Genomic DNA, 26,586 nt, shown 5'->3' on the forward strand with positions numbered 1-26,586 from the left:
TAAAACATTTTAAAATAAAGCTTCTTGTTCTGAGCCTGCAAAGCAAGCAATCCTATCTTTTATCACACAGAAACTTAGCACCTTACTTCTCTGCAAGCATGCACAGAAAGTATACTTTTGAATAACTAAACCTCACTGGCTTCAGCAGAAAGTGAACCTTTAAAAAAGTTTATATACAAATCTAAACCGTGTTTCCGGAACAATCCTCCTTCGACTTACAATGCACAACTGTGCACCTGTGCCCTTTCTGCCTGTCACGTCGCTCTGACAAGTCGCAGGACCCCTCGAGGCGTGGGCAGCGCTCTCAGAGCGGGGTCCGCGCGCCTTACTACCATCAGGTTAACCCAGCAGCTAATTCCAAGGAGCGTCCCCCTCCCCGCGCGCGCGCGCTCCGCGTCCCTAGAGCTGCAGCCTCAGTGCAGCGCCAACTTCTCCTGGCAGAAAGTAAGGGCGAGGGTGGGGGAGGTGGCGCGAAAAGGAGGCGGGGGTGCACGCGCAGCCCGGGAGAAGGAGACGCGCTGCTGGGGCTTGTTCTATTCCGCTCTGGCCGGAGAGAGGTCTCCAAGAGGGCGCCGCGCGCGCCTGAGGGGAACCTTCCGACACTTTTGCCCTCTTCTGCCGCCTCCGCCCAGTCCTCGGGTAGGTTGGGAAGTTTGCAGGGCGGGGCTCGGCGAGCCGAGGACGAAGAGAGAGCCGGGGAATTCTGTCCCGCCCGGTGCCATTCCACAGCGAGCCGCGGGCGCGCCAGCAAGGTAAGCTGCCCTCTCCGGGGAGGAGGGGGGAGGCCGGCGGAGAGGGGGACCCGCTCGCGCGGGGTAAACAAGCAGCGTCTTTTGGCGCGTCCGCTTCCAAGCGCCTCTGCCCGCCTATGAGGCGAACTCAGTGGCCGCAGCCCTTCCTGAGGCGGCGGCGGCGGCGGCAGGGGCTGCCCGAGGCGGCTGGCCGGAGTCCTCCAGCGAGAAAGGGGGCGAACTCGTCTCCTCTTCTCGCCCCCTCAGACTAGAGCAGAGGAAGGAGCCTCTGGGGCACCTGCTTGCCTCTGCTTGCCCGAGCCTTTTCTGACAGGCTCTTTCGCCACGCCCTTGCCATTCCCACTTGGGAAGCCCCGTCCCGCGGCGCAAAACCCCGCAACTTTTGCGTGTCATGAGGGGACCGCTCCTTCCCCGAGAGCCTGGGACTATTCTTGGTGGTGCAGGTTGAGCGGAAGTTCAACAGGTGCTGCCCCTCTCGAGTTCCTGCTTCTGTTAAGGGCGAGGGGGAGACCGTCCTACGGTGTCTTATGGGTCCATCCCATAATGAGCAAGTGTGGGAGCTGGAGATTTCCTTTCTTCAAAGGCTGCACACAACTCAAAGGGGTGGCTCTGGGCAAGAGACTGTCAGCCGAGCTCCACCTTCCCATCTGCAGTACATACCGGCCTTCCTTACAGGGCTTTTAGGTTGCTGAGGTGGTGGTTTCGGAGTTTTTTTTAGGAATTTTAAAATATCTGAAACAGAAATGTGAACGCTGAATGCTTGAAACGAACTGTAAGGATGCAGTGTTGTTAAGGAGACTAAAGAATCCATGCACACTGTTGAGGATCTTTAGATGACCTTTAGGCACTTTGTCACTCTTTTAGCTCTTGTCCTGCGAGAAGGACTTAAGGATCTCTGTCATCAAAATGGTCCTATCTACATTCTCCCCTTATTGGGTGTGATCCTGATTTTACAAAGAGTTATTCCGGAGAATGCATTTCATTGTTCCTCGAGGCTGGTGCAGAGTCTGTGTTTCCATCTCTTAAATGTGTGTCTTTAAAAGTTTGCACATATTTATAGCTGCATGGGACAAAACCCTTTAAAAGAGAGAGAGAGAGAGAGAGAGAGAGGGAAATTGTGATGATGGTTGACACGTGAAGTCTTTGAGTTTGTGCATTTAGGTCTGACACCACAGTCTGCAGACATCAGTGGAAATATAGCAAGTGTCTTCAGATAGCTTCAAATTATTCATTTCCCTCCTGTATATTCTGAGTATAACACCTATCAAGATATCACAGGAAAATGGAATAACTAGGCTGTTGCAGAAAACCCTTAAAAAGAAAGTTTGCTTTTTAAGGGCTTTGACGTGCATTAAAAGAAGTCTTCAAAGTTAAGGAGAAGTCAGGGACTTAAGTGATTCTTGTGAGAATGTCACCTAGACACTATTTTCTAGATACTGCAGTGCAAAACATTTGTCTCAAAGCAAAAAGCAGGCATAAGTGACAAAGACAAAGTTTCTTGGGATACTGTCAAGTTTGCTTACTTGGCATATATAGGAACTGAGAAAATCATGCTTTTTGGATAATTCACATCATTTTGAGCATCTGCTGTTCAAATATTTATATACGTCAAAAATTCACTAGCTACATTTTGAAAATAAGCTTCTGTATGGAAATTGCTTGAATATAAGTTAGTTCCATATAACTGGTTGACACAAAACTCTTTAAAGTTGCTAATAGTGTGACTGAAAGAAAATAGAACGGGGTTGTTGTTTTTCTGTACTGTAGGTCCATCTAAAAGGTAAAAATGGCTGTCCATTTTGCTTTATGCGGACCTATTTGATTAAAATCTGTTGTTCAGACAACGAATATTTTTTAAAAAAAATTAAGTGGTTTTTGGCTTCTTATTTGACTGAGAAATTACCCTGCTGGATGCAAATGGCTACCACACAAATGGACTTGAAGTATTCTTTGGGACGTTCCATAACTTCATAACTTTTATTCAAAGTGGAGATAACAGACAAAGACCACTTTAATCAGTTATGGAAAGAACTGCTTGAATTATGGGACAATTTTGTGATTATGATCCACATACAACTGAATTTGCAATCCTTTTTTATCATGTATATTGAGAATTAGGAATATAGAAAGCTTCCTTACAGTGAGTCAGACCCTTGTTCCATCTAGTTTGGTATTGACTACACTGACTGGAAGAAGCTCTCCAGGTTTTCTGACACGAGTCCTTCCTAGCCCTACTGGGAAATGCTAGGGTTTAAACGTGGGACCTTCTGCATGCAAATCAGATGCTGGGTCATTGCAGACCCAAATGTATAGTATCATTTTGCTAGTTAAAGTTTACTCCAGTTTATGATTTACTGTTTGTTAAACAAAAAAGTTTTAACAAAAAAAGAATGTGTCCGACATGCTTGCTTAGAAGTAAGTCCGGTTTTGTTTAATTGGGCTTAGTTTTTAGTATGTGCTACTGCAGCTTCTGACTTCACTGGATTACTAGTTAGTAGTCTATTTTGTGTTGTGTTTTGTTTTTAATACTGCTACAGTTCTGTCCAGTGCTGACACTTTCTCTGGTTTCCTCTTGTAGGAAAGAAGTGAAATACTCTCTGAATGTGTTTGCTGTACTTCTCAGTGTGAACATTTCTGTATCTCTGCCATCTTCCTGTCCAGTGTTCTGTACCCCCCAGCAGAGAGAACAAGTATAGGTGTCATACGTTCTGACAACCCCTCCTGCTTAATATAAACCACATTTTGACACTATTGTAGCTTTAAGCAAATGCTTTTTTTATGTAGAAAACTACAGCAGTATTAGTAGAACAGAATTGTTTAACTTTACTAATATTAATAGTAGGAAACAGAAGTGTTGGTGCTTAATTCTGTCTAGGAGATACATCCTGCAAAATTAGAAACTCTTGTTCCTATTTGCAGGTGTGACTGAAATGTTCATTCTCTGAGTCCCCCTCTCTAGTGGCGTATAAAACACTTTTCAAGACTGGGAAGGATCTTCAAGGTGCAGTCTAGGGCCGAACTCTGATGAGCTTCAGCTCAGGTTGTTGCATATTTTGAATAATTAGCAGGGGACTAGCAGAATTAAGGTTTCAGTAGTATAATCAGCGGGTGGTGCTGTGGTCTAAACCACAGAGCCTAGGGCTTGCCGATCAGAAGGTCGGTGGTTCAAATCCCCGCAATGGGGTGAGCTCCCGTTGCTCGGTCCCAGCACCTGCTAACCTAGCAGTTCGAAAGCATGTCAAAGTGCAAGTAGATAAATAGGTACCGCTCTGGCGGGAAGGTAAACGGCATTTCCGTGCTCTGCTCTGGTTCACCAGAAGCGGCTTAGTCATGCTGGCCACATGACCCGGAAGCTGTACGCCAGCTCCCTCGGCCAATAAAGCGAGATGAGCGCTGCAACCCCAGAGTCAGCCATGACTGGATCTAATGGTCAGGGGTCCCTTTACCTTTTTTAGTGCCAAATGAAGAGCAAGGTAGCAGTGATTGGGCACCATTAACCAATATGTTTCTAATTTCTGATGAACTATAATGAGCCCAGAAATTTGGGCTTTTCATTATGCACAAATGCCCCTTTAAAGTCTATCATATATTGCATTGCAATAAAGTTTTGTGTCAAAATGGTATGAGGGTTCTTTGAAGCAACTGCTATGGTGTGCATGTCAGTGACATCTCATAGATCGTTTGCCTCCAGTGAGAGCTATGAAGATGTCTTCTGCTGGACTCTTTCCATGTGGGTGCTTTATAGGGAAACCCTACCCCAATATTGGTTATAAAACAGATCCACTTTCTATGGATTTCTTAAGGTTTATGCTGGTCTTTTTACCTGGTGTAGCTGTTTTATAAGGCCAAATCTGGCTTCTTAGCCTGTTGGAAGTCTATTGCTTCCCTATTGTTTGTCTCAACATACAACCAGGCACAATTTCCACCCCTCTTTCTTCCACAAGTACCTGCGAGAGCACTATTCCTGGGATTAGGAACTTCAGGTACAGAGTCACATGGGGCTCTCCAGGCCTCTTTATCTAGCACTTGAAAGTCTTGCCAGGCCAGGCCCCATCTCCCCAGGCTGCATCCGTCACCAGCCCTGCTTTGCAGCCTCCTTAAGTATTTTTACTTGGTTGGAATGCATCCTTGAACTCTGTTAATGCTTCGTGCTTGCCTAGATGAAAGATAGAGAAGAGCATGTGTAGAAACTAGCCTATTGTATGAATGTAAAATGCCCATATGTTGCTCTGCCCATTCTTGTCTGCTTGTTTGGAATGTTCTGGTTATACTTGGGCATGCTACTCTTCGTTCAGTATTTTCTGCATGCTGGTTGAGTTGCTTTCAATCATTGTTGCTGCAGGCATGAAATGAAGTTGCTGGGTTGGTTGCTGGCCAGCTCCTTCTGAGCAGAGTAAAGATTTTCAGTGTGGAACATAAAGGAATAGGAATAAATAAGATGAAGTAACTTGTTTTAGGATGCTGGTGTTCTCAGCCCGAAATGTTTCCAAAATCAGGACTCTTCCAATACAGTGGTACCTCGGTTTATGAACTTAATCCGTTCCGGAAGTCCATTCTTAAACTAAAACCGTTCTTAAACTGAAGCGTGCTTTCCCTAATGAGGCCTCCCAGTGCCAGTGCCATTCCACCGTTTGGATTCCATTCTTAGACCGAGGTAAAGTTCTCAAACTGGGACACTATTTCCGGTTTTGCAGAGTTTGTAAACTGAATCATTCTTAAACCAGACTGTTCTTAAACCGAGGTACCACTGTATTCTGGATTTATTTTATTTTTTTAAAAAAAATTGTTGCTTTCTGATTCTTGTGCTTTTCATTAAAAAAACCCATGTTTCTCTAAAGAGTATCTCTCTGATAACAGAACAATAACATCTTGCTCATATCTTTCAACTTCATAGAGACATACTTCACTGTAGAGCTCTTGCATTCAAGTAGGGTGGCATAAACTAAATTTATCACATGAGGTGAATTCCCAGGTGATAGAATTGAGGTCTGTAGAACTTTTGGGACTTTTGTGTGAAAGAGACTATTCCTTAGCAATATGCTAATGGCACAAACTTAAGAACCCTTACAGAGAATTCTAATAGAAAAAGTTACCTCCTGCTGTGTCTGACACAGAAGGCAATGATCTATCTTCGTGTCATAGTCATGGTTTTAATGAAGCTTATGAGCGCAGGCTGTAGATCACAAATCATTGTATTAACTGCACTAATTAATCAGGCTGGCATTTTTCAAATCTTATGCAGAATAATAACTGTGCAAATAGTCTGAGCCTGAAGTGTGTGAGTCTTAATTAAAACTCTGCCTAAACACAATAAAATTGTGTGACTGCCAAAATTCTTAAAGTAGAATTTGAGGCAGCAACCACAGGTGAGCCCCAGCAGCCAGCATGCAACCAGTGTTTTGGTTTTTTTTTAAAAAAGAACTAATGCTCCCCGCCCCCCATGCCATTTCTCCTTTCTCTTTTCTTTTCCTGCTTTTTGTGACAAACCACTTCCTTGAACCTCCTACCTTTAAATATAAACCCAAAACCTTCAGTTAGCAAGAATGTTGACTGGGGCAGCCATCAGATCATGCCATATTGATTGGAAAGATTTCCTTTGGCCACCTGTTCAATTCTGTGCTGCATTTCAGATGACACTGTTGTGCTATAAAGCCCGAAATGACTTGGGGTCCTGGTATTTAAAGGAATGCCTCTCCATATATCAATCTGCTCAGGTTCCTAGTTTTGGGAGATCAGGGGCTTTTCATTGTTCTACACCAGAGGAAATTCATTAGGTGCTGACACAACATGGGGTTCTCTCAGTGGCAGTGTCCCAGTTATAGAATGCCATTCCTATGAAAATGTAACTGGCGTTGACCTCGTTGACATTTTGGGACCAGGTTCAAGCATGCCTGTTCGCCTAGGTATTTATGGGATGTTGGCCCACTGCTACAGTAGATGTGGCAGAAATTTTTATTGTGCATTTGATTTAGATCAGGGGTGAGGAATCTCTTTCAGCCCAAGGATTGCATTCCCTCCTGGGCACCCTGCTGGAGCCCACATACCAGTGTTGGGAAGGGTCAGAGACATAAATGGGGAAAAGCAATAAATGTCAATCCTACAGTAGTCTAGCTCCAACACACACTTATCCTTCCTTCTATCCTTCGTTTAGGCAGGCAAGCAGCATTATCAGCATTCAAGGACAAATTGCAGCCTGGCAAAAACATTTAGGGTCATTGTGAATCAGGACCAGTGAAGGGCCACATCTGGCCTACGCCTAAGGTTCCCCGCCCCTGATTATAGCTTTCTCTTATTTAGTTTGGATTGTTTTAATTGTTGTTTTAATTTTGTTGTAACTCTCTGGGATCAATTAATGAAGTGCTGATTAAAAATGTAGTTAATCAAGATGTGTGCATGAATAGCAACAAAATGAAGGATAGAACCCTCTGACAACAGCCTTCATTCAGAAATCTATAGGGCAGAGAGGACAACAATTATCAATACAACTTAGTTTCACAACCCCCTAGATGGAGTACAGCTGTTCATCTGGCGATGCTGTTATTTCTTTACTTCTCAGGTAATTGAGCCAGCCTTAAAAAAGCAAAAGAAACATAAACGATTTTACATTGCACCTAAAATATTTTCAACCACTGATGAAAACAAATTTTGCCCCAACCTAGCTTTCTCATCATTCATCACCAGCAAGTTCATGCCTGCTATAGCAAGTAATTGACCTGACCTGACCTGACCTGGTAACTTGAATGCATTTGAGCTCATTTAGATGCTCATAAACCCATAGGAAAAATAGATATTTAGTCAGCCTGATTGAGACAGGTCTCTGGTTTGAGCGGGCTCCATGTCAAAGCCATGCATTTGTTGTTGCCAAAATTCAAATAAAACCAAACCTGAGCCTAATGACAGCTTTTCCCCTTATGGAAATAGCAGCTCAGGGGCAGAAGGACTTTCATCAAGGTGAGCATAATGCTGTGATCCTAATTCTTATTTGGTTCTGCCCCAATTCTTATCAGCCCCTCCCTGCAGCTTTTGTTTAAAGTTTTAAAAGAATCATGTAGCACCATGCCCTTTTAACAAAACATGCAGTTTGGCCCTGATAGAGGAGGATGGACAGCAGTTGTCCAGTGAGGAACTGCAACCTGTGGTACAATGAACCAAATTGCTTCCATGCCTCTGTCACTGTGCTAGTAAGTGCTAGTGCCTGTGCAGAGTGGGGAGCCTGTGGCATTCCAGATGTTGCTGACCTCTCAGCTCGCATTAGCCCCAACCAGCATGGCCAGTCATCATGGATGATGGAATCTGTGGTTTTAACCTCTGGAGGGCCACAGCTTTTCCACCCCCTGTGGAAAGCAAACCTTTTCAGCACACTGGCACAGGGTTGGGTACCTTCCAAAAACTTACTGGTGTTTGAGCTCAGTATCTGCTAGACATTTTAAAAATTAGCTTTGTTATTATTATTTACTTAAACACAACTTGGCATTCTGATAATCATCCTATACTGACATTTAAGTTGTTTTGTTCCCTGTGCAGCATTTGGTTGGAATTATCATGTAGTCCTTAACTTTTCTGTATTATTTTATCAGTGCAGAATCATTTTATTTTCAGACTTCTGGGCTACATTTTTTAAAAGGTTCCTATGATAGCTATTGCTTACATTATACGTTTCTCTTAATAAGAGCCAAAAAGCTGGCTCTGAAACTTATGGAGAATCCAGTATTTGAGGGCCAATTTCATTTGTCTGTATACCATATGGTGTTCAATCTTATATAACTTGTTTATAGGCCTGTTCTTCTGCAGAGATCTAGGTCTACAAATAGAAACTTCACCACCAGAATGGCAAACAAAACATCAAATATTTCTCAAATGATTGTTCCCAACTGTCTTATTTTACCTTATTACTTATTTTTTTCTTTAGTTCACTCGAAACACTGCTTATTGAATATTCTTTCCAAGGGCATCATTGTACTGAATTTCAGGATAGGCTGGATTTTTTGCTTTGCAATTTAATACTCCCTCTATACTATACTCAATTGAATTACAATGTGCTAGATTTTAAAAGCAATTTAAGAAGCTTTACTTTCTCTAGCATTCTACAAAAGGTTCTGTATTGCGTTTTCGTCAACTCTAACATCCTGCTGTTTTTGAGTGGCAGGTGAAGGGCATTTAAATTAATGATTTCCCTCTCCTGAGGCTCTGTGTTGCAAGTAAGATTATTCTTCAGAAAGCTTTGGGCTTGAGCCTGTTCCACTTGAAGCCACTGGTGAGAATCTGGCTCTTAATAGGGTTGTTTCCTATGTAGTTTGAATCGATGACTGCAAAGTGGTCCTATAAAAAAACAAACCTTGATGCATGTTCCTTGCAGAGCCAGGTTTGTGCTTTTAATAGGAACTGCCACTGAGCTAACTTTTGGCCTATAGGAATATTGTTGAAGGTACGGCATTGCATTGGCTTCCCATATTAGTGTATTTATACTGCCTCCTGCTTCCAGAGAGCTGTTCATCTCGACAATAGTGGTGTAAGAGGTTCAGAACTTTTTTATTTAATTTTAATTTTTATTCTTTTGGTTCTCCTCTCAAGTCAGAGGTGTTTCCTTCTAAATTTTACCCTGTTGTAAACAAAATCTGCCCTTTTCCCCTTATGGGGTATCCAAGAGCCCATATAGAATCCTTACGTGGGTTCCCTATTGGTAGGAGAAAATAACAGGGGCCAACCAGAGAATATTGAGTAGCTAAGCAGCTAGTAAGCCTGATCTTTATTAAAACTGTTGCAACAGGGTGCTCCCCTCACATGCAGGAGGACAGAGGAGGACCCCTAACAAAGGTGTGCCTGCCCTTATATAGACATTTCAAATTCCCTGCCCTGGAGCTCAAGACCACCCCTCCATACATCATACCTACATCACAGAAAAGAAGGTCTACAACAGAAATTTGAGTGTTGTTGTTTTTCCTGTCTGGCCGATTTTCTGATAATGCCTTATCTGATTGCCTGGTGATTACCCACTTCCTGAGACAATGGGAAAGTTCCCTCACTCCCTCCCTCCTTGCAGAGAAAACATTTGGTCAGTTTGGGAGTCAAAATGGTTTCAGGAAGGTGTTCCTGTGCTGCTCCATACATTGGTACATTTATGAACATTTATTTTATATATATGACCTTAAAATTCTTATAACAATCCAAGCACATGTGAACAAGTGTTCTGCTAGGAAACGGTAGTACAGTTGTGCTGATTTGTTTCCCAAGGCTGTTATTTGGTTTAGTTTCTCACAATCTTGGGTGCCTTTACCTTTAGCAGTAAGAGAAAGTTTGAGAAAACTTTGTGCAATCCTGAGATGAGCCTTTTTTATAGGCATCAGATTTTAAGAATCTTCACAACTCCCAGTTTAAATCCAAAGCTGAATTACTGAGGAAGTGGGGAAAACAGTCCCAGAAGAAAACACAAGCTTGTTGGTTCCTTTCACTTGGAGAAATAAAAGGGAAGGGGGGAACCTGCAAAGGTATATATAGTATGCTGTGATATTCATAAGAAGAGTGCACTAGAAAAATGAATTTATCTTATTGTGTCTTTTCCAGATTGGCATTTCCAGAAAAACAGAAGAAGAAAAAGATAATGAACTGAAAGCATCTGAAAAGTATATTGTGCAATCCTCTGAAGCGAGTAGAAATGTAGTCCTCCGATAGGGCCATGAACCTAAAACTAGTCTATGTATCTGTACTGATGTTTGGAATAATGGGTTTATTCCTCTTCATGTACCTGCAAGATTGGATTGAAGAACAACATACAGGTAAAATAACTAATAAGCTAGCTAAATCCATATCAGCTGTTCAGTGGAAAAATAAACAATGGCATGGGCTTGTGATATGCGCACACACCGTTTGAGAAGTGGCTAGTGTAATCACACAGATGTGGGTTGAACCATTCGCAAGATAAAGCTGAGTGGGGAGGGGGGAGAAATCTCCATGTATGACCGTCTCTGAAAGTTAACAGCTAATACATCAAAGAATTCCAAAGCAGCCATGTTTACTCATCTGAAATGAATGGCTCCTGATTAAGTAGAATTTAAGGGATTACATGGTATTTAACTTTGTGGTCAGAGTAGACCACCCACTGTGCATAATGTTTTTCTTTTCCATAATTAGGTACCCCTGCCCGTACGGGCCAGTCGTGTCCGACTCTAGGGTTGTGTGCCCATCTCACTTAAGAGGCCGGGGGCCAGCGCTGTCCGGAGACACTTCCGGGTCACGTGGCCAGCGTGACGAAGCTGCTCTGGTGAGCCAGCACCAGCGCAGCACACGTAAACGCCATTTACCTTCCCGCTATAAAGCGGTACCTATTTATCTACTTGCACTTAGGGGTGCTTTCGAACTGCTAGGTGGGCAGGAGCTGGGACCAAAAGATGGGAGCTCACCCCGCCGCAGGGATTCGAACCGCCGACCATACGATCGGCAAGTCCTAGGCTCTGAGGTTTTACCCACAGCGCCACCCACGTCCCTTTTCCATAATTAGTTTGAAGTAAAAAAAAGGGGGGGAAATATGGAGGAAGTTGGAAAATGTAGTTGGGTAAGAGGCTACATAGCTTATTTGAGAGAAATCCTAGCAAAAGTTAGACAAGTGAATGATTTGCTTTTACTAGTTCAAAATGTTGAATACTGTTGGGAATGTTTAGACCACTACTTGATTACTTTATAGGTGGCAAAAAATATATATATGTAAGTACAGTACAGAGTTTGGAAGTCATGCTGTATACTTTTAGGAAATAAGAAGCAGCATTTTTTTCTATCTTACAAACATTAGTAAGCCATTATTTAGTCCAAAGATGTCAAGAGTCAATTAACACTCAAAAGCATAAATAGCAAAATTAATAATTTAAAAGCAGCAGCAGCCAGGCACATCCAGCATGAATATATGATCTAAAAATTTAAATCATTATCATCATGGTATATTTATTTATATGCCATCTTTTTCCTTGACAGGGACTCAAGGTGGTTTACAAATAAAATTAAGAACAACTAAAAACATTTTTATCATTAAAAAAACAATTAAACATTAATATAATTTAAAGCTACAATATACCGGGGGGTGGGTGGGTGTGTATTAGACATAATTGCAATAAAAACAACACAGTTCATTAAAAACAGTCAGTTCCCAAAAGTCTGTTGGAATAAGGAAGTCCTCACTTCTTCATTAAATAATTTGTTAGTTTCTTTTTAATAGGATTTTAAGTTGCACTTGGCCTGCAAAGAAGCCCACTAATAGAGAAACACTTTCTGCCATGGCTTCTAAATGAATGGAATTGGTTGCGTTCCTTTGTATGTCAACAAGGGGACTGGCCCATGCCCTAATCCCCCCCCCCATGAAGTGCCACCCCAAAGGTACAACTCCCTTTGGGGCAGCATTTTGGTAGCAGCGTCTCCCCTCCCCCTGCCCCTCCCCCAACAGGCAGGTGTGTGTGTGCAGGAGAAGGAGTAGGGAGTGTGCAAGCCGAACACCTTCACATCTCACTAAACCATAATTTGGCTATGTTTGGAAGGCAGGCTTGCATGTTGCTCTTCATGGTATATCTGTACTAATATCCTAATTTGTACAATGAACAACCAGTCAGTATTTCTATCCAATATTCTACTAGGTTTAATGACTCAATAGACTATTGTGGTGTTATGAATAAAAAAAAAGTAATTTCAATATAGAGAGGCAATTCAAGAAACTATATTTAGAAAAGGAGGAGACTGACTGTGCACATGTAAGGCCCATGACTGTGAATGAAGCCTGGAAATTATATTGAGAATCACAGCTCTTTTTCCCCTCAACCAGCCAAAACTCCATATTTGCCTCTCCACTGGAATAGCAATTATTTCAGACACTGCAAAATGAAGATAAATGTAAGGGCACAGATGAGGACTTTAGACAACTTCTTTCAGTAAGGTGCATTGTACTACTTAGTAAGGAGGAGATTATCATGGAATGGTTCGAGGTCATGTTTACAGTTCTGAAGTCTCCCAATAGGAGATATGCAGCCAATTCGGTGTCATGGAGGACATGCAAACAAGTTTTTGTGATGATTTCCCCCAATAAGCTACTGCGTTTTTTGTGCCTGCTGTAAGTTATGTTTTACTGCTGATTAAAATGGCATGTGGGCTATGCTAAGAAAATGAACTCTTGCTGGGAATAACTCAACTTCAAATTAGTCTTCTCAAAGGGCATACATGCTCAGCAAAATGTTGAACAGCTGTTGTCACTGTGTTAAGAGAGAGAGAGAGAAAGACTTGTCAACTCATCACCTTCCAAAAGTGCTCTGGGGTCTTCTGTTACAGGACAGCTTAGCTCTGAGAAAACTTGAAATACACACCGTTCAAAACCATATCCCTCTCTTGCTTTGCATTCAAATTCAACACTTGTACTTTCATAGTGCAGTGTATTATTAGTAAAGGAGATCAAAGCACTCTTACCTAGTTTAAGGTGATCTTCAGTTTAGAGTCTCAGAAATGTGCAAGATCTCAAAGCTTTATTGAATAGGACAGTCAAGAATGCTGTTCTGTGTTTCATTTTGTAATCCTTAATGAGGCTAAAAATGTATACACAACAAAAGAAATCCATTAACAACTTTTTTCCTAATCAAAGCAGCTGTGATAAAGAACTCAAACTCTACATCTGCACAAGTGTTCCATTCTTACTCATACTCTTGATGAAACAAATCCCTATTTTACTGGTGGGGAGCTGAGAGGAGTTTTCCTTTGTGTTGGGTGTGTGTGAAGGTTCCAGCACTCTATCTCCACTGATAGAAACTCTTTCATGAAACCACAAGACAGTGATTATATTGCTTTCTTCAAGAAAAAACAACATGTTTTCGTCAAACAGAGAATACTAAGAGAATTGCAGAGGTTTTATGCAGGTTTTATGGTGTTGTTGAGGTCAGTTAAGCAGCACACTTCTGCAAAACGAGGATGGACAGGGTTAACATGAGCCTCAAAGATTGTACTTTGTTTCTTCTAATGGAAGTTAGAAATGAGATGAACAGATACAGTTTCCAATGAACATGTTAAATCAAAAGATGGGACCAATCTCCTTCATGCAATGAGACAAAATGTCATATTAACTGCATTGGCAACAAATTTGTACAAATTGCAATGGTGAATGAGATACAAAAAAGAGTTCTGCTAACTTTCTGTCTAATTAAAACTTCATTTAACTTATTTGCAGTTGTGGTAGTCAAGCTTGCCTCTTACCCCCAAAAGGGCTAAAAATGGCAGTCAGATGTGAATAACTTCAAATGACTTTTTTTTAAAAAAAAAACAACCCACAACAAAAAACCTTGTGCTCATTATTGTTCCATCATTCAGAACATAAGAATGGAGGTTACAAATATAAGTAGCATGCTCCTTTCCCAGCTTTTATAATTCAAGAAACCAGTCTCTTCATTACCTCTTCAATGGGATATAAATTCCATTTATTGTACACAAAAACCTTCTTAATCCACTCTAATAGGCTGAAAATCCATTGCAATGAATGAGTTATGTGATTATTTGCTTTCTTAATCAAGGGGGAAATGGCACAACGTTTCATTATTTGTCAAATGTACTTTGTTTTTAATTATTTACCACAATACTTGACAGGATGAGAGTCAACATGTAGCCCTATGATTTGTAAGGGTTGTGAAAGAATTATAATAATAGGTACTCTGTACTCCACCCTGCTATTAAATCCTCAGCTTTCAAGTGATTTCATGGTGAATGATGAATTATGGGATTCTTATGCATCTGTGTTAAATGAAATGCTGAATTTAAAAGTCTCCCATACACTTAAATGTGCAGGGTAATTCTTCGGTACAAGTTGATTGTATATGGGACGGTCAAAGACAGAAGCAGCTTGGAGCTCTGTCGTCCAGTTCAGCTTTCTTGCCATAAAAAGGAACAGCTGGGCAATGCTCAAGTTGCGCCATTACATGGGAAATGTAAGAAGTATCCAGTGTTCTTCACTAAGAGAAGGGTTCATCTTTCCATGTGATACTTCTCCATTTGCCAAGAACTCATATGTGGAGTGGAGTGGACCTGGGAGACCTGAAGTTTGGTTACTGGTTCAAGAGGGTATGTTCTAATAAGAAGAACATTACAAGTGACCTTCTGGATCAGACCAAAGTTCCATCTAGCCCAGCATCCTGTTCTCACAGTGGGCAACCAGATAATTATGGAAAGCCTGTGAGCAGGGCATGAGCTGAACAGCACACTCCCTACTTTTGTTCCCAAGCAACTGATATTCTGAGACATTCTGCCTCTGATACTGATGGTGGTGCGCTACCGTGATGTAGTCATTGATATCATCCATGCATTTGTCTAACCTTATTTTAAATCCCTTAGAGTGGTCATTAGAGGATCTGGAGAAGGTGACATTCAGCTCCATTTCTCTAACATCTTAATCAGGTGCAGTTATGCAGTGCTTGGACTAGTTCTTGGACATACTGGTGATTTGGATGAGGGCCAATAAGCTGAAGCTGATTCTTGAAAAGATAAAGTCCGGGACTAGGAATTGAGTAGGCTGCCTGTTTTAGATGGGGCTGCATTATCTCTGAACGAGTAGGTGGTACACAGTCTGGTGGTGATCCTGGATCCATCCCTTGTGCTGGTTGCACGAAGTGGCAAGGAACATCTTTTCCAAGCTGTGGCTGGTGCAGGGATAGCCTGACTAAAGTGACCCATGTGTAGATAACCTCAAGATTGGTATGGCAGCTGGGAACCTGGGGTTGTCTTCATTAGATGTTTGTTTAATTCCTTATTAAAAGGTCTATCTCACCCTTGTTCCTAAAGGAGATAAGGGCAGCATGTTACAGTTCTCTATATGTGTTATAGGGGCAACAGAGCCTATCATGTGCCAGCCTCCTCTAATGTGGCAGTTGAGCCTTGCAAATTGGTAGAACTAACCACACACAATCTTGATTGGATGAATTATAGGTAACAATACTTTGTTTTCGCCTCCTCCACAACAATTGCCCACACTTCATCCTGTATGCTGCTTCAAAAGCAGTAAACTATATTAGAAGAATGCATCATTCCATTTGATGCTGAGCCACACTTTTCAACTGTATACCATTAAATATTTGTGGAAACAGTAGATGTTCATTGGCCCTGCCAAGTGGAAAGTGGAAAGTGGATAGTCTTAACTAGAGAAGACCCTAATGTTGTCTTTGCCTCCCTGCCTTCTTTTCCAAGTATTCTCCATGTGTGGAAAAGAAGACAGAGAACTGTCCCATCATATTAGCTTTTGCAGATCCATGTGGCATATAGTTTTATGCCCTAAACATGGAAAATAAATGGAAAAATACATCCTCATGCATTTCATTGAATCTTGGCCCAAACCCATAGTAGATAAATTTTAAATAATGTAGTTTTATCAAATGCTTTCCTTTCTACCTAATACTTATTTTTAAGAACTGTAAATTTCCCCCCAATATCATACTATATGGTACTTTTTCATAAAATCTAATTTCCAAGTGAAGCTGTGCTCTGCAAGCTAAACATTCAATCTTATTTTTCCCCGTGCACCCATACTCTTTTCAGATTTCTTTAGGTTTAGGGGTTGGTTTTAAATGTCATTTATACAAGGTCATTTCCTTGCCACCAACCTGTGTATTCCTTGTGGCATTATTTTACAAAGGGAAACATTAAGCTTAAATGAACTTTCATCTGTATCCTAGCAACAGACTATGATTAATCATACCTCTCAGGTAAATGTGGATAAATAAATGTTTGAAAGCAAAAGCAAATTCTGAATTGGCTAGTGAAAGATTGATTAACGATCAGGGAAGAAGCATCCGATTTGGTCTTCCAGAGAAGCTTGCAATAAACACCTAGGAGTGAGGGTTTTATATAGAAACATAAATAGAGGGTCATTTATAGAAATATATATGAAAGAGGAAAATAGGATGGGCAAAGACTTTTCTACAAGTACAGTGGTGCCTCGCAAGACGAAATTAATCCATTCTGCGAGTCTCTTTGTCTTGCGGTTTTTTCGTCTTGCGAAGCACGGCTATTAGCGGCTTAGCGGCTATTAGCGGCTTAGCGGCTATTAACGGCTTAGCGGCTTTAAGAAAAAGGAAACAAACTCGCAAGAACTCGCAAGATGTTTTGTCTTGCGAAGCAAGCCCATAGGGAAATTCGTCTTGCGGAATGACTCAAAAAACGGAAAACTCTTTCGTCTAGTGAGTTTTTCATCTTGTGAGGCATTCGTCTTGCGGGGCACCACTGTAATGAACAGCTGTGTGTGTACACGTGCGTTCACTTTCATCTGAATTGTTACCCAGTCATGGCGGGGAAAGTGCAATACTAAGAACCTAGGAAGCTGCTTTAAATACTGAGTCAGATAAGAAGTGCCTGCTGGATTGAACCAGTGGCCCATCTAGTCTAGCATCCTGTTCTCAAAGTGGCCCACCACTTGCCTATGGGAAACCTGCTAGCAGGGTTTGAGCACAAAATCACTCTCCCCTTTCCAGCAACTGGTATTCATAAGCATTTCTGCCTTCAACTGGAAGCAGAGCCAACAACAGCCCTCCCCTTCATTAATTTGTCGAATCCTCTTTTAAATCCACCTGTCTCTTATGGGAGCAAGATCCATAGCTTAACTATGCACTGTGTGAAGAAGTACTTTCTTCATTGGTCTATCTAGCTCAGTATTGACTACACTGATTGGTTGCTACCTCCAGGATTTCAGGCATTGGTCTTCCCCAGCCCTACTGGAACTTACCAGGGACAAAACCTGTGCTTCATAAATCATGCACTTCGCCACTGAACTATGGCTCCTCTCTGAAGGGGAGATTTTGTGGCAGAGTAACAGAGCAACCCAAGTATCCCTTTGGTACTGATGAAAGAAACCAAGGCCTGATCTCGAGGCTTTTATAGATTCCAGGCCTTGGCCCAATCAGTGCTAAAGGGCTTCTTGCATGACTTTCTGTTGATCTTTCTCTTTCTCTTGGCCTGTGTTCAATGGTAGTGATACACAGTCCCAGGTTCACTGTACTGTTGACACACTTTCCTATTTATCAAAAGATCTCTCAGAACTACTTAGTACTTAATAGTGGAAATGAATACTGTGTCATTTAATTAACGGTTAGTGTTTTCATAAAACAACTGTAGTGCCGCCTTTGAGGAACATTTTTATGTTTTCAGTACAAGGAGGTGTTCAGAAGATGGAGATCCTCATAGATAATTGCCTCCTCTTGTATCTTTTTGTAGGCCTTTCTTCAACAATCAGTTGCACTCATTGTGTCTTAAGCCCTGCAAACAGTATGCTGTTCAGATGCTGAGCCTGGCAGATGGGCCGCACTTTCAGTGCAATCCAATGTGTCAACATAGGGAGTTTTTTTGTATCGTATTTGTACCTTTTTTCTTTTTTCAATCAGGCAGCAGGATTTCACTCAGAAAAACCCATTTAGCACAAGACTGGAATTTGAAGAAGTATTGTAAAGCTCTCGCCAGTGGCAAAATACACATAGTTTAGTTATGTATAAAATTATGGGATTTTTGGTAAAGGCACTCTTGATTGTTTTACTCCTTTTCAATGTTTTATTTAAACTTCAGCTTTTAAGCTTGCCAGAACATTGACATAATTAAAATTGAAATACCGCACAAGGCTGCATTGTTAGTTCATTAGACCAGAAGGGCTCTGAAATAATGAAAAAATGTATTTCTTGTACTATGGAGCCAAGTTGTGTCTGTGTTCTCCTTTCCCTCCCACCCAGAATAAAGGATACAGTTATTTTGTATTGAGGGATATCTCACAACCTAGTCAGTATCTGAGGTGTCCTTATCAGGGTTTAGGGAATTTGATAATCAAGTGCAAGGATCATTAACCAGAATTTTTTCTCAAGCAGTTTATTATTTTTAAAGCCTGGATGTTTTTATCAACCTTTATAACTAGAGCAGAAATAAAACCATTCCAGTTCAGAGGCACAATGTGTACACCAAAGACTATAGATCAGCTGCTGTCAAATCCATTTTTATGAACTGTTTAATTATACTGTCCTCTCGCCTGTGTGGAACAAGCAGGGAACTGTTTAGTTACTGTTCAATGTCAAAGCGGCACTTTCAATTTATTCCTCTTCATTTGCAAAAGTTTTTTAGGAGTAGGGTGGAGTTATATCATGTGAGGTTAACTGTTGACAGTGTGCACAGCAGATTTTCACTTACTCAGAAATTTTGCTACTATGTTCTACTTTGCTGGATTTATCACTCTGTCCCCCACACCCCACATCTTGGGTGGGGTGGGGGGAGAATCATTCATATTTCACCTCCCTGGCCCAGGGAGCTTTACCCTCCCTGCTAGTTTTGGTCAGTGAAGAGGGGCAAGGGTCCAGGGTGCAAGTGGTTGCCCTGACCAATCCAAGTACCTTGTCCACATTCTTGAGCTTTACTAACTGAAACTCAATCGACACAGCAGGGACTAAACAGTGCTCTGGAACACCCCCTTGCTAACCAAATCCCTTGATATGTAATTGATACTTTTGCCAAAATGAAAGCAAGGAAGATTTTAAGTGATTAATTGTAATAAATTGTGTTCTCTTTGAATTATGGAAGAATTTGATAATTCCTATTCTTAATGTTAGTTATTGTAAATACAGTGGTACCTCAGGTTAAGAACTTAATTCATTCTGGAGGTCTGTTCTTAACCTGAAACTGTTCTTAACCTGAGGTACCACTATAGCTAAAGGGGTCTCCTGCTGCCACGTGATTTCTGTTCTCATCCTGAAGCAAAGTTCTTAACCCGAGGTACTATTTCTGGGTTAGCAGAGTCTGTAACCTGAAGCATCTGTAAGCTGAAGTGTCTGTAACCCGAGGTACCACTGAAAGTCGTTATAGAAATTCTGATTTGTGACTCTGAATACCAGTTGCTGGGAATCACAAGTGAGGAGTGTTCCTTTCCTGCTTGTGGGCTTCCCATTGGGGCATCTGGTTGGCCACTCTGAGAACAGAATGCTAGACTAGATGGACCCCCTTTGCTCTGGTCCATCAGCCAGGTTCTTCTTAGGTATGGATAACAGTTGCTGGGAATCACAAGTCAAAAGAGTGCTGTTGTAGTCAGCTCCTGCTTGCAGACTTCCCAGAAGCACTCTATGAGGATAGGAAGCTGGTTTAGATCCAGCAGGGCTCTTATGTTGAGGGAATTGGGTAGCCTGGAAAAGATTCTGACTAACATCAGGCGTAAGAGCTACTCGACAGTGGAATGGACTCCCATGCGTCATGGTGGTCTCTCCTTCTTTGGAGGTTTTTAAGGAGAGGTTGGGTGGCCATCTGTCATGGATGCTCGAGTTAAGATTCCTGCATTGCAAGGGGTATCTACAATTCTATGAACCATGATCAAATTGTAGATGAGTGCTTTTTTATTAGGGGATGACACACATTCAACAGCAGCACTACCATCAAGAAGGTGGTGGTGGTGGTGGTGGTTATTTGCTGGTTGCTTTATCTTGCCCAGGAGTTTCATGTACAGTACAGTAGGCTGTCATGTCAACCCAAAATTTGTTGGCTGGTGAAAGGTCCATAAAAGAACATAGCCTTCAAAGAGTTGCTACTCCTTCTTCTTGCCTTCCCATCCCTTGATGCCATACTTTCCTCTGCCCATAACTCTGCTATTATACTTCCTTTTGCACTGGACTTTGCAGGGCTGTGTCTAAGTGGGTTCCCGCCCCTGCCCCCCCCCCCATCCTGCCACTTTCCCTGGGGAAACCCACTGTTACTGTTGAATTGGAACAAATTGCAAGTGTTGGAATCCCCAATTGCTGCTTGTTCTGATTCAGTGGGAAACAGTGGGTTTTCCTGTTGAAAGCAGTGGGACAAAAAAGTACTGCTTGGATGGGCCTAGACCTGGAATGTGTGGGCATGTGCCTAGAAAGCACAGTGCAAAAGGAAGTCTGAATAATCCCTCAGGTGAGTATTTCCCATCAGCAGTTTGGATTGATAATGATAATACAGACCCTGATCACTGTGTTAACTTGTACAAGAGGACATTATATTTCTATTGCTGCTCTTTGCTGAAGGACTGAAAAGCTGTAATGGCTCTTTGATCTGGAACTCACTTGCCAAACTCATCTGTTAAGCATTCAGCTCTGTAACATTCAGATCTTAATCTTTGTTGTCCCTTGGTTATCTGAGAAGCAATGTTGCATTGCCTGACAAAGAATTCACATTGTTCCAGGCCTGTGGGCAATAACATTTTTCAGGCTGCTGATCTGTCTTTATTATTCGAAAAATATATACAAAAAATAGTTCCAACAACTCCTCAAATAGCATTTTGTAGGCTTCAGCTACTTTATGTCAAAGTACAGAAGCATGTATGAATAATGTGGCAGAATTTAGTCTGGTTTTTTGTTTTCGTTTTGCTCATCTGATTTCAGAAAAATATAGATAGTTGGGAGAGGGTTTACAGTGTGTGTTCTGAATATTAATACTATTCTAGGCTCAATTATGGGGGTTAGGCTATTCATACCATTTTACTTGCAGAGATATTTGTTTTGTTCTTGCAATGTAATTTATATAAGAGTTTTCACGAATACTTGCATTTTAGAATGATAAGCCAGAAAAATAAGTGTACTGTTGTGAGTTTGGGAAATTCAATTGCTGAAGTAGCCAGGCCAGTTTCTTGGTAAGAGTCCTAAGCATTTCATTAGTCTGACAAAGGAAATTGCTGTGTGCCAGAGGACAAGTGGATGGGCCCCCTCCCTTACCTGGCTGGTAGTCAGAAGGATAATAGCCAGAGTAGAGTGTGTGAGAGCTGGGCCAGAAGCAGGCAGAAGCCAGACAGTGAGAGCCATGCCTGATTTTTGTTTGACTCCAAGCCTATGATTATGGGAGAAGCAAAACCTTCTGGGGTGTTAATGCTGTGAGCTCCTCCATCATAGGTTCAAGTTGTATATATGTGTAAAAAGCCATATATTACAAAAACACCACAGTGTTGTCTGCTGTCCTGCATTCTAATGAAACTGACCTCTGGGTAAGTGCCTGGAACCCTGGCAGTCTCACACTGCCCAGAGATTTGGGTAGGGTGCAACAACTCAATAGCGTAATAGGAGCAGCAAATAGTTTCACAGAAGTAAAGATTCACAAAGAAGAGGAAAGTATTTATAAAATTAAAGCGTATTCTATGCCAGCTAAGGAACTAAAACTTGCTTTCAGGGGTTGATCCTGTAATTGGTAACTCTAGCAATGTAGCTCCTCATAGGATTGGAGACTTGCCTGTATTTACCTAGCCTAAGGCATAATTTTCCATTATGCCTCATGGAAACACATGAAAAGCTCCCATGCATCTTTGTGGGGATTCCACCAAAGGCACTTGAAATTGACTGTGTCTGTTCTTCATGGGTTACTTGAGGGGGTGTCTCATTAGTATGATACAAATTTGGTTCTGGGTTAATTTTGTGAAGGAAGAGAAGGTGCATTTTTAGGAGCTCATGGAATTTTCCAAACAAGGTTGTATGCCCTCTTGCATTTGTTTTGTCTTCAAAAGTAAAGCTGCCAGAGAAGAGGAGATTATAAACATTACTGCCCTAGCAAATCTGACCATATGGAAGATCCCATAGAGATAACAGTTACAAAGCCCTAACCTACCTCAGTAGAAGCAGGCTGCAGGCAGGAGCCAGAAAGTTCAGAGCCATGCTTGATTTCTGCTGGAATCCCAAGCAGAAGCATGGGAGAAGCAAGACCTTCTGGGGTGTTAATGCTGTCGATCTTCGGCTCAGGTTGTACGTATGTGTAAATAAAGGCACCACAATCTCTGCTGCCCTCATTCCAAGGAAACTGAACCCTGGGACCCCTGCAATCTTGCACCACTCAAAGATTGGGGTGGCATGCAACAATACATTTAATATAATTGCATGAAATATGACCTGAAGGATCCATTCAGATTGACTTAGATAGGAAGAGAGAGATACAAACAGTAAATTAGTTGAAGGGCTGAAATGACAGTGACAAATGATAATGAACAAACTGGGTTGGGGAAAGATAATCTTGTGGCACAGAGATCATCCTTGGGTCCAGGTTTTAAATGAACAATTAACATCTTCATTAGTGTGATAAATGAGGAAACAAACAGTATGTTTAGCACCTGTCTACAAAATGGAGGAAAAGAAAAGCAATACATTGCCAAGCACCTTGCAAATTTGAAACATGGACAGCTAGCTGTGTGCATGTGTTTAAAAATCATACATAAAAGCATTAGCAAAACTTTTTTCAGTGTTTTATGTTAACTCAGGATACAGGGATATATCTATATATCGGATAGACTTAGAAATGGCTAATAAAATGGATGGAAACCATCATTGCCCCCAACTTGGTGACAATAAAATAAATTATGCAGAGAGGGAGCTGCAGCCCAATATAGGAAAAGCAGTAGTGAGGGAGCACCTGGATTCTTTCAACAAAACATAGCTAAGAGTAGCCAGAGTTTCTGAGTAATGCTAAACTCTGTTAAATTGTAAGTGAAAGCTTCTAAACTTCTCACAGCCATGCTGGAAGAGGAGAGGCAGGGCAGGGGAGCACATGACCCCTGAAGGAAGGCATAGCTCATTCCCATCATGATGAATAATGGTTTGACAGTGCTTGATAGACTCTCATGATTCAGTTTTAATAAGTGTGTAGTATGTTTGTATAGGGGACGCGGGTGGCGCTGTGGGTTAAACCACAGAACCTACGACTTGTCGATCAGACGGTTCGAATCCCCACGACAGGGTGAGCTCCCGTTGCTCAGTCCCTGCTCCTGCCAACCAAGCAGTTCAAAAGCACGTCAAAGTGCAAGTAGATAAATAGGTACCACTCCGGCGGGAAGGTAAACGACGTTTCCATGCACTGCTCTGGTTCACCAGAAGCAGCTTAGTTATGCTGGCCACATGACCCGGAAGCTGTACACCGGCTCCCTCGGCCAATAAAGCGAGATGTGTGCCGCAACCCCAGAGTCGGTCACGACTGGACCTAATGGTCAGGGGTCCCTTTACCTTTATGTTTGTATAGTGTTCATAGTTTATTTTTAAAATTCTTAATTTGCATTTAAAATAATCCAATCCAAAAAATAATAATCAAATGTCCAATTGACTACAGGCACAATTATTTCACTCCTTGTATTTAAGTGTTTTTCCTTCCTTCAAAACAAAACAAAATATGCTGGGTTAAGTGTACAGAGTCACTGTACAAGAGCATGTATATGCAGTATTAGGTCTGAGGCCAGTTTTGAGCCAGATTTTCTGCAACAGAGCAAAAACACCCAACTGTTAATAAGTGGAGAGAGGGGTCGAAATTGATTGGAGCGTGTTAGGCTGAAAAGCACTAAACAAGATTTTAATGTTTAAGTAACAAAGCTACCTTTTGTTCTCACATCAGCACCAACAGAACAGCTGGAAATAGATGTCCTTTTGAAAAAAGGTCATTGAAAAATGCTTTGACATGCCATTAGAAGTAATATGAGGGCACATGCACATGATGACACCAAAAGTTCATCAGAAGTTTAAACTCTGCTATCTATTTGTAATAGAGAAGCATAGTTGCTTCTCTAGTTATAATATTTCAAGGCGTTCTGGACATAATTAAAAAAATTGTTATTGATTTCATTTTACAATGCCCACCTCTGTTTCAGGATCACTAACACAGCACCTGTTGGTCCCAGTGCTTCTGTCAGTACCTCTTATAGTGCCTGCAAAAGGTCTTGGTAAACATCTCAAAAATTCACAATGCCCATATTTCATTGGGTGCTCAGATTGGACACTCACTATTCCTTCCGCACTGAGAAGAGGTGAAATAACTTCTTTCTGTGAATTAGTGTGGTGGTGGCTGATGTAGTTGCCTTTTTTCTTTAATGGGGGACATGTCTGCACCATAGCTGTCAACGTTTCCCTTTTTTTAAAGGGAAATTCCCTTATTCTGAATAGGATTCCTCACAAGAAAAGAGAAAAGTTGACAGCTACGGTCTGCACTATTTTATGATCCTATATCTTTTTCTACTCTTTTGGATGTGGCAGTCATTTTGTTTTATGACACCCTATATGTCAGCCATTTTGTGACTGGCACCTATAGCACTTTCTCAGAATTCCACATATTAGACTATTTTCTCTCTTCTTTTTTATTATAATACATGAGTTACATTGCATGTGAAAAATAGAAATATAATACCATTACAATTCTTTAACATGTCTAAAAAATCTGTTTCCCTACTCCAGCTTCTTCTTGTTTTCACTATTTACAGTGGTTATTTGAGTTAATGGTCAGCTTCAGTCCTTCATTTCTACAGTCCTTTGCTTCTCACATGAGATTTATAAGCCCAGTCCTAGTATGACTTATGTGATTGCCTGTATGATTCACATAAGTGTGAGTGTTAGTGAGTGAGGAATAGCATGTGAGGTGAGGCCTGAGAAAAAATGCCTGACTCTTTCAAAACGCAGTTACTTCTCTTTTCCCCAGCAATCCTCCATCACATTTCAAGCCTTCTCAGTGCATACCAAGAGAAATTCCCTACTGATAGTTTTGTCTATCTAAATGGAAAAATTCTCGCAGTTTTTAATCTTTTAGTTAGATTTTTGAATTAAAAGGTGTCAGTCGTTTTGGTGCTCCTCAGCACATGTACTGGGTTGTGTTTAGCAGGTTGAACAGTATAACTATCAGCTAACACATCAGTTAATCCATCAGCTTAGACCAGCAAAAGAACAGACTAAAACAGAATATATCAATGAGAAGTCACCACACACCCTTCTGGAATGGGAAAGCCTGCATACCAGATGTATTCCATATTTAAGTCATACTACATCCATCACTTCTGTTTCTGTTTAAGTATATTGAAGATTGTTACTGTGGCTTTTTTCTTTATATAAATGTGTGTGTGTGTGTGTGTGTGTGTGTGTGTGTAGTATACCCCACTATTTGCCTTGTATTTACATCAGTAGTTTCCACATGAAGCTGAAGTCTTAATATAAGACAAACTGCAGGAAAGTAAGGAGGATTTCTGATATATGTGACAAAAATAAGTCCCAAAGTACAATACAAGTAGCCAGTTGTGTTCACATTACATGCTGGAAAATGTTCTAGCCACATGAAAACCATCAAAATGACCACAGCCAGTTTTCACAAAAACTGAATTTGGCTAGTCCTGGAGACATGTTGGCTCTTGTATATTCAATAATGCAAGATACATTTTCCTTTGGTGAGGAAAATGTGTTGTGAAGTAGATCTTGCATTACATGAATTGGCCCACAGAACTGTAAAACAAAACCTCACCCACCACCATGTTAATTCAAATTGTTCGCTTGATACATTCATTTCTCAGTGGAATTCAGTTTGGGATGCTCAGTGCACTGATTTGCTTCCAGCTGAATTTCTTCCCAAAGAAATTCCTGGGTTTTTTATATTAACACCCTCCCCCCATTTAACTGGATTTTTAAATGTTAGGTAATTTCTCATGATTTTGCTTAGGTGATTGAGTTAGCCCGTCCTTACGTTGAATACTCTGTGCCAGTCTTCCATGGAATTCAAAAGTCGCAACATTGCCATGTTTGAATGACAGTTAAGTATATCAGCTCACTCCTTGACAGGAGGTCACATGGCTTTGTGATAAAGTACAACATTAAGTGGGTTTCTGAATAATAGAGTTTGTGAGTTTTTTGTCTTGTGCAACTTTTGACAGAAGTCTTCGGCCTTCAGTGAATAATTTTGAATACCTGGAACTCCACAGCCAAGCTGCCAATCAGGCTGCCACCTTTACTTCCCTTCAGGCTTTACAGTGAAGGAGATGGGAGAGGCTCTGAACATCAATTGCTGCCAGATTTCAGCATTGTACCGCAAAGCAACAGGCAAAAATGGCACACTTTCCCCAGCCTCCCTTGTTTCA

The 26,586-nt window shown here is 41.4% G+C and overlaps 1 protein-coding gene across 1 annotated transcript in view; it reads left to right on the forward strand.

The window, feature by feature from the left end:
• The first annotated feature begins 507 nt into the window (after positions 1-507).
• Positions 508-26,586, forward strand: part of CHST9 (carbohydrate sulfotransferase 9) — a 58,936-nt gene continuing 32,857 nt past the window's right edge. Inside the window, exons 1-2 of the mRNA XM_081014461.1 lie at positions 508-752; positions 10,314-10,525. Coding sequence (XP_080870587.1) covers positions 10,426-10,525 — 100 coding nt within the window. The 5' untranslated portion in view covers positions 508-752; positions 10,314-10,425. The remainder of the gene's footprint in view (positions 753-10,313; positions 10,526-26,586) is intronic.

The sequence above is a fragment of the Podarcis pityusensis genome, assembly GCF_964106645.2.
Source record: "Podarcis pityusensis genome assembly, chromosome: 7".
Taxonomy (NCBI): Eukaryota; Metazoa; Chordata; class Lepidosauria; order Squamata; family Lacertidae; genus Podarcis; species Podarcis pityusensis.